Source organism: Plectropomus leopardus, chromosome 24 (assembly GCF_026936395.1).
Source record: "Plectropomus leopardus strain MGB_pleo_1.0 chromosome 24, ASM2693639v1, whole genome shotgun sequence".
NCBI lineage: Eukaryota > Metazoa > Chordata > Actinopteri > Perciformes > Serranidae > Plectropomus > Plectropomus leopardus.
The window spans coordinates 276066-285000 of NC_142199.1; the positions used below are offsets into that span (position 1 = coordinate 276066).

General features: G+C 45.6%; 1 protein-coding gene across 1 annotated transcript in view; it reads right to left on the minus strand.

Moving 5' to 3' along the window:
• Positions 1-254: 254 nt before the first annotated feature.
• LOC121966908 (uncharacterized) overlaps positions 255-8935 on the minus strand; it is an 8683-nt gene continuing 2 nt past the window's right edge. The window contains exons 1-12 of the mRNA XM_088074637.1: positions 8784-8935; positions 7321-7523; positions 6334-6402; positions 6175-6255; positions 5477-5575; positions 5271-5394; positions 4108-4384; positions 3991-4037; positions 3780-3904; positions 3188-3671; positions 1853-2308; positions 255-803 (exon numbers count right to left, since the gene is read on the minus strand). The exon at positions 8784-8935 is cut by the window's right edge and continues 2 nt beyond it. Of these exons, the coding sequence (XP_087930763.1) occupies positions 598-803; positions 1853-2308; positions 3188-3671; positions 3780-3904; positions 3991-4037; positions 4108-4384; positions 5271-5394; positions 5477-5575; positions 6175-6255; positions 6334-6402; positions 7321-7523; positions 8784-8787 (2175 nt within the window). The 5' untranslated portion in view covers positions 8788-8935 and the 3' untranslated portion in view covers positions 255-597. The remainder of the gene's footprint in view (positions 804-1852; positions 2309-3187; positions 3672-3779; positions 3905-3990; positions 4038-4107; positions 4385-5270; positions 5395-5476; positions 5576-6174; positions 6256-6333; positions 6403-7320; positions 7524-8783) is intronic.

Sequence of the window (8935 nt, forward strand, 5' to 3'; positions counted from 1 at the left end):
AAAATATTTTACCTAGCTTTTTTATTTTTTGCCTTGACATTTTCCCTAGATATTTAAGTCTAATTTTCTATTAATTTTCTACTGATTTCTTGCAGTTTGTGGAAAGTTTCTCACCAAGTTGCTCATTCCCTTTTTTTAAGGTGTTTTTGAAATAAATCGCAGCAGCTTGCTCAGAAGGTTAGAAACATGTGGAGGACGTCTGAAAGAAGAAAAGTGATGCCACTGCGGGTTTCAAAGGGTTACACGACACCACGTTAGAGTATGAAACACAACATTTTTTATACAAGAAGCAAAGCACAGGTACAAAATCTCCATGGCAACACAGATATGTCCCACTGATCAATCTGATAATAACCAATATTCAGTCTGATTAAAGTCAGAGAAAAATGTTTTGGATTTCCAGTGTTTCAGTGAAGCAGCAGCTCCTGAAGAGTCACGCTGACGAATATTAACACAAGAGACCGAAAATAATCATTCAAACACATCAGAGTGAGAGCAGGAACTTATTGATTACTGTCTGATGGAAATAATGTCGATCACATGCCACACATGTCCAGGCAGATCAGCTCTGACCCCGTCATCAATCCCGTCTCAGTCTCAGTCCGTCATCTCCACCACCACCTCCCCGTCTGCCGTCCTGTGAGTCAGCAGGTGTCTGTTCAGGTGAGTCTTACGGGTGTAGGATTTTGGACAGTAGACGCAGGCGTAGGGACGGACGTCGCTGTGAGATAACATGTGCTTCTTCAGGTCGAACTTCCTCCTCAAACATTTACCGCACTCTGGACACGAGAAGGGCTTCTCTCCTGGACAACACAGCAGAGACAACAGACTGTCAGTCCTTTTCCAGAGATAACACGCAGGACAACCAGCAGAGACAACAGACAAACACAGACAACACACAGGACAACAGAACACAGACATCAGACAGTCCATTTCCAGAGACTACACACAGGACTACAGACAACAGACAAACACAGACAACACACAGGACTACAGACAACAGACAAACACAGACAACACACAGGACTACAGACAACAGACAAACACAGACAACACACAGGACTACAGACAACAGACAAACACAGACAACACACAGGACTACAGACAACAGACAAACACAGACAACACACAGGACTACAGACCACAGACAAACACAGACAACACACAGGACTACAGACCACAGACAAACACAGACAACACACAGGACTACAGACAACAGACAAACACAGACAACACACAGGACTACAGACCACAGACAAACACAGACAACACACAGGACTACAGACAACAGACAAACACAGACAACACACAGGACTACAGACCACAGACAAACACAGACAACACACAGGACTACAGACAACAGACAAACACAGACAACACACAGGACTACAGACAACAGACAACACACAGGACTACAGACAACAGACAACACACAGACAACACACAGGACTACAGACAACAGACAACACACAGACAACACACAGGACTACAGACAACAGACAACACACAGGACTACAGACAACAGACAACACACAGGACTACAGACAACAGACAGCAGACAACAAAAGACAATACAAAGGGCAACAGAACACAGACAACATTCAGTCATTTTGCAGAGACATCAGTGAGGACAACACAACGGAGACAACAGACAGACAGTCCGTTTCCAGAGACAACAGACAGGACAACAGAAAAGAGACAACATACAAAATAACACAACAGAGACAACAGACAGAATAACCAAACAAAGACAACAGACAGGACAACACACAGAATAGAGACGAAAGACAGGACTATACCAGTACTGCAATATATCTACTACCAGAACTACAGTACCCCCCGTGTTTCTTACCAGTGTGTATCCTCCGGTGTTCGGTCAGGTGACAGGAGATGGAGAAGGCCTTACCACAGTCCTGGCAGACATATGGCCGTTCACCCGTGTGAGTCCTCATGTGTTTCTGCAGGTCTCCTCCGGACGGCCAGCCCTTACCGCACACCGTGCACACGTATGGGCGCTCCCCCGTGTGCCTGCGCACGTGCACGTTGAGGCCGGCAAGCGCAGTGAAGTCTTTGGGGCAGTATGGACAGCGGTAGGGCCGCTCTCCGGTGTGCGTCCTCAGGTGGCCCTCCAGCCCGTCGCGGGTCTTGAAGCGCTTGCCGCACTGCGGGCAAAGGAAGCGGCTCTCGGTGGTATGGCTCGCCCGGTGCGAGTGGAGGCCAGTCAGTGAGCCGTACGTCTTGCTGCACTGGTCACACTGGTACGAGCGAAAAGTGTGAGTGCGCTGGTGGATCCGAAGCTGGGTCACTCCTGCAGAACAGAAAGTCAGAGTTTATCAATTAGGTCTGACGACGGAACCTCAACTCAAGACGTAATTAACAGTACATCTACAACCAGAACTGCAGTACATCTACAACCAGAACTGCAGTACATCTACAACCAGAACTGCAGTACATCTACAATCAGAACTGCAGTACATCTACAGCCCGAACTGCAGTACATCAACAACCAGAACTGCAGTACATCTACAACCAGAACTGCAGTACATCTACAACCAGAACTGCAGTACATCTACAACCAGAACTGCAGTACATCTACAACCAGAACTGCAGTACATCTACAACCAGAACTGCTGTATATCTACAATCAGAACTGCAGTACATCTACAACCAGAACTGCAGTACATCTACAACCAGAACTGCAGTACATCTACAATCAGAACTGCAGTACATCTACAACCAGAACTGCAGTACATCTACAAGCAAAACTACAGTACATCTACAATCAGAACTACAGTACATCTACAACCAGAACTGCAGTACATCTACAACCAGAGCTGCAGTACATCTACAACCAGAACTGCAGTACATCTACAACCAGAGCTGCAGTACATCTACAACAATACATACATACATCTATCAATCAATCAATCAATCAAATCTTTATTTATAGACCTCCTTTGATACAAAGATTGTAGCACAAAGTGCACAAAAAGTGGATCTTGAGCCTGAGTTTAAAAATATCATCGCTCTCAGCATGTGCTGCTAAAAGGCTGTAACAGACCGTGTCAGCAGCACTAGAACGAAAGCACAACTTAAGTGTACCTGAGACCTACTAAAGCGTACCTGGGACTTATTAAAGCGTACCAGAATGCAGGAAGTCTTTGTGAGATCTACCTGTCGGAGTTACCTGAGAAGGTCTGGTCACAGAAGCGGCAGCTGTAGCAGGGCTCGGCGCCCTCCACGGAGTGCGTCTGCAGGTGTCGCAGCAGCTGAGTCTGAGAGCTGAACGTCTGATCGCAAACCGTACAGGTGAGGTCTGGCAGCCGGTGCTGCAGCCGGTGGGCGTCTCTCTCTTTGGCGGACTCGAACACCTTGTCGCACCTGCTGCAGGTGAACCCGCCTCTGCCCAGATGCGTCTGTTTGTGATTGGTCAAACTGGACAGGTGGTGGAACTCCTTGTCACACTGGCCGCACTGGTAGACGGGCCGGGCCCGGTGGCTGCGCTGGTGCGACAGCAGCTCAGCTTTGGTTTTAAAGACGGCGTTACACTGGAAACAGGAGTGGGTCCTGGAAGGGCGGGGCTCAGGGAGGCGGGGCTCCTCTTCAGGTAAGCTCACAGCTCCGGTCAGCGCCGACCCACAGGACTTATTGGTGCGCAGGTGGCGGATCACCTGTAGAGGAGTCACATCTCTGAGCTGACTGGACAGGTAGTCACTGTCTCCACTCTAAAATCACTGCTGCTGCTGCAGTACCTGCTGCAGGTAAAGGTGCACACTCACCTGAGATCTGTAGATGAAACATTTACCACACTGAGGACACTTGTGAGCCACTCGCTGGGAATTATGGGAAATGCTGTACAGAGCATTGGCTGTGACCTCAGTGCAGGCCTGATCTGATTGGTCCACTGTGAAGAAAGGCGGAGTTAGAAAGTCTTTCCGCTGTGTGTGTGTGTGTGTGTGTGTGTGTGTGTGTTACCTGTGTGCATCTCACCTGCATCCTCTGATTGGTCTGCAAAGGTTCCAGGTGAGTCCTTCAATCTGACAGGAAACAAGGTGATTAATCTACAGCTCACATGTCACATGAGCCGGGACACACCTGACGTCTCACCTGTCCACTTCCATAACCACAGATGTGACTCCGCCCACTGCTGAGCTTCCACTGGACGCCTCTGGCTCACCCGGCGACTGGCCTATCACGGTCTCCTCCACCTCCTCCTGCTCGTCCTCCGTCATCACCACCACCTCCACCTTCACCATCTCCACGTCAGGGAGAGGATCTGATTGGATTGACTCGGCGGGGGCAGGGTTAGGCTCAGGATTGATCAGTTGGGTGAGGAGGGGGTGGGACCAGGCTGCGAGGAGGATCTTCTCCGAGTCCTGACTCACTGAGGCCACAACATGTAGACATGTAGAACATAAAACAGAGTTCACACACACTGACACGGACAACATTTCAAAACCTTTCCTCGTTTTTTAAGTTTTCTATAAAAATCGCTAAAGAGTTTTTTAAATAGAAGAAACCTCCAAAACTTTTCAGAAAAAACACACCTTCCAACCAGTTTTCTGAAAAAAATGTAAAACAAAATAAATATTTTAAAAAGGTAGGAAAAAAGTACACACACAAAAAATGGCAAAAAAAATCCTTTTTAAATTTGCCAAAAACATACTTTTTAAAAAGTCTCCAATTTTTTAAAAAGTTTTCCAAAAAATTGCCAAAAATGATTAAAATGGAAAAAAAAGTCAAAATTTAAAAGAAATTTGCACCCAATTTTTTAGTTTCCTATGAAATCACCAAAACTCAACAACCACACAACTTTTAAAAAGGAAGAAGTAAATCCCTGATTTTTTTAAAGAAAACATGCTGCTCAAACCTGTTTTCTTTAGAAAAATGCTAAGGAAAAATAAATATTTTAAACAATTTTATTTTTAAAAAAAATTAAGTCCCTTACAAGGACAGGCGTTTACAGAAAATGACTGACTGACTGATTAAAAGGAAATAAAATAATAATTTTTTGAAGAAAATATGCCTTCCAAACCTGGGGGCATACTTTCGTTATAACTCTGCGATAGAATAATACTAAATACAGCCCTTTAAAGTTGCCCCTCCCCTACATAAATGAATGAATTCACTTTTAAGTGGATTTTTCCAAAATTTTTACTCGTGCCATGGCTTTCCAGGCACCGAAAATGCGGTAGTAAAATTCCATGACTTTTCCAGGTTTGACCATGGGAACAGTGATAAAATCAGGAGAGTGAACAGTGCTGTAATACCTGTGGTGGTCACATGTCCAAGCTGACCGCTCTGATTGGTCAGCAGCTCCCGGAGGTCGTCCCTGTCGGCCTCCTGCAGACACTCCTCCAGACCACCGGGGGCAGCACTGAGCCAGGAGGCCACCTGAAACACACAGCGATGATCTCTCATGATCACGGAATCAGCCTGTTTTGATAAAAGCTGTGCAGAGGGCTCAACTGAGGACCTGTTTGAAGTTGGGAACAGGAAACAGCTGCTCGATCCGCGACAGGAAGTCTGATAGCAGAGACTGCAGAGCTGAGTCAAAGCTGTGGTCGAACACCTCCTGAAACGACACAGAAAAGCTACAACTTCACCGTGGCCACCAAACAGACACCAAATCCTCATGGTAGTAATGGTGACAGTGGCAGTCATGGTGATGGTCATGGTGAAGGTCATAGTGAAGGTGTTGGTGATGGTAACAGTGGTGGTCATGATGATTGTCATAGTGAAGGCGGTGGTGATGGTGACAGTAGTAGTCATGGTGATGGTCATGGTAAAGGTGCTAGTCATAGCAAAAATGACTGATGGTCATGCTGAAAGTGATGGTGACAGTGATGCTCACAGTGAAGGTGGTTGTGATAATGATGGTGATGATGATGATGACAACGGTGGTCATGATGATGTGATAGTCTTGGTAAAGGTGATAGTGATAGTGGTGGTCATGGTGACAGTGATAGTCATGGTGAAGGTGATGATGTGACAGTGATGCTCATGGTGATACACATGGTGAACGAAATGGTGACAGTGATGGTGAAGGTTATGTGACGGTGGTGGTCATGGTGAAGGTGGCAGTGATAGTGGTGGTGATGGTCATGGTGAAGGTGATGGTGACAGTGGTGGTAATGGTCATGGTGAAGGTGGCGGTGTGGTTGCAGCACTGACCTGCAGGAGGCGGTGTGTGTCCGTTGGACTCCGCATCAGTTTGTCCGTCAGAGTCTTCAGAGCTGAACACCATCCGTCCACCTGCCGACACACACGTTCTGTCACTTTCTGTTCACGCACAGACACACCTAACACAAAGGTAAGGCTTGTCCGTCTCACCGTCGCCTCGGAGACGGAGCGGATCCTCTCCAGGTGGGCGTGGCCGGCCTGAGGGTCACTGAGGGTCACCTGCAGATGGTCAGGGTGGGTTCAGTCCTATCTGACTGTTCAAGGTAAACTCTAACTGTTCATCATCTGAACGAGGCATTCACGTTCTAGACGTTCAAGACGTTCTTGAGATACCCCCCCCCTTACAAAAATGAGACGAAAAAGGTCACAGTAACCATGATGTTTGACGGCCAAATTGTCATAAGTTCACAGTTAAAATTAAGTGGACATTTGTGCTACATTTCAAGGTCATGGTGTCCTTAACCACCAATACGCAATTAGTTCACTGTAAAGTTTTTTGAGAAAAAAATTTTGAGAAAATGTCCCTCAAGGTTTTCTTGTGATTTGGCATTCACAAGAGTGACAAGTGACCTTTGACCTTAAACTAAGAAAATCTTTTTAGCTCATCATCAAATCCAAGTGGATGTTTGTGCCAATTTTTTTTAAAAAAAGCACAATTCCTCAAGGTGGTCTTAAGATCTGGTGTTGATGAGAATGAGATATGTAAGGTCACAGTGACCTTGACCTTTGACCTCCAAAGTCCTCTTCTTCATCATCCCTGACTCAAAGTGGATGTTTGTGCCAAATTTGAAGAAATTACCTCAAGGCATTCTTGGGATATCACTATTAGCATATCACCAGAATAGATGAAAAAGGTCACGGTGATCTTGAATGCCAAATTCTAATTAGTTTTTGTTGAGTTGAAATGGACGTTTGTGCCAAATAAAAATTAAACAAAAACTCAAGGTGGTGTTAAGATACTGTGTTGACGAGAATGAGACATACACAGTCACCTTGACCTTTGACCTATGATCACCGAACTCTAAGCAGGGCAAAGTGGACGTTTGTGCCTGATTTGAATGAACTCCATTTGAGGTGTTTTTGAGATATCACGTTCAGGATAACGAGACAAACGTGATGACTTGGGTGTGATGTCACCTTGGCTCTGAGCGCCAGCAGCAGCACACTCTTCTGTCTGTCTGTCAGCAGCTGAGGGACCACCTCCGTCACCATGGAAACAAAGTCCTCCAGCATCCCATAATGCTTGACGCTCTGCTGCCGAGCGACCTGCCACATGGCCGCCGTGAGGAGGCGGAGAGGAGGCAGGAGGAGGCGCAGGGAGGAGAGGGGAGGAGGCCAGGCTGCAGAGGGAGGAGGAGGTTTACATACAGCAGGAGTCAGATTTAAGATAGCAAACACAATTCAAACCAAACTCCATTCAAAAATCTCACAATTTAAGGTTTAATGATTACTGACGATGTAGACATCATAGAAAACTGTTAATAAATATTGATTTAAGATGTTTTCTTCGGATAAACAAGCCAATGATGAAACAGGACAATCACAGGGTGTAGTTAATACTCGTTTAATAATGTGGGTATTGTTAAATGAATCTATATAATGATGGATGCAGGAGTCTAAATAAAGAGCACGTGTGTGGGAACATGTCAGGAAGCTGGTTACACTAACTGGTTACTGTTATTACTCAGTGATACCATCAGTACCACGCTTCATGCCTAACTTTGATTAATGTAACCGATGATTCTTCTGACCTGGTTTTAGAAAGCAGAATTCAGAGAGTTCAACATGAAGTCTGGCAGAGTACCAGTCCCTACCAAACTCCATTCAAATATCGACCAGTTTAAGGTTTGATGGTCGCTGAGAAATTCACAATAAAGCTGGATTTAGCATGTTTTTTTTCACATTAATTCAAACTGTTCTTTAAATTTCCATAATGTCCATCACAAGTTGATATTTGTTTTTTGTTTTTTTCTGTTGTTTTTTTTTTACAAATCTGTGTTTTCAACAGCTTTGACAGTTTTGACATAATTACAGAGTGTAAGTTAAATTGGAGTTTGGAGTTTGAGTACCAATCCGAACCAAACTCCACTGAAAAACCTCCGAATTTATGGTGTCGGTGGTTTCTAGTGACGTAGTGACACATAATTCAGATATTTGCGTTACACATCCTTATCAGCCTTTAAATGTGCACGCGGTCCATCACGCGCTGTGGTTATTGGTTGCTAATAATGAGGGTTATTGATGAATGGAGGGATGAACAGTGAATGTGTGTGTGACGGCTCAGTCTGAGGTCACGCTGAAACCACCAAATATCGCTTTTCTTTCTGAAAAAAGCGTCACTGTGAAGACCGACCGCCAGCCGAATTAAAGCTCACTTGAAGCTGACGCAGAGAAGCTGATCAAATATTTAATGCGACGTTTCTCTGTTTCCCACAATCCTCGGTGAACCTTAATTATCATTTTTTAGAGCGGAGTCTCGCTCCAGCCATCACTGAGGCCAAGCTAGCTGGCTAACGGTTGCTAACAGGTTAGCCGTCTCACGCGACACCAGCGCGGGTAAAAAGGCGGTAAAATAATTAGCAAATACCGTCAGCACCTACCCATTCTTCTTCTACGGTCACACTCTTCTTCTGCCCTTTAAAACGCGGACACCAGGCTAACAGGTGAGCTAACGGCTACCTGTGTTTACAGTTACCGGAGGTTCCGCCCTCAACCCGGAACTACAAAATCGACAAACACATCACTTCCGGTG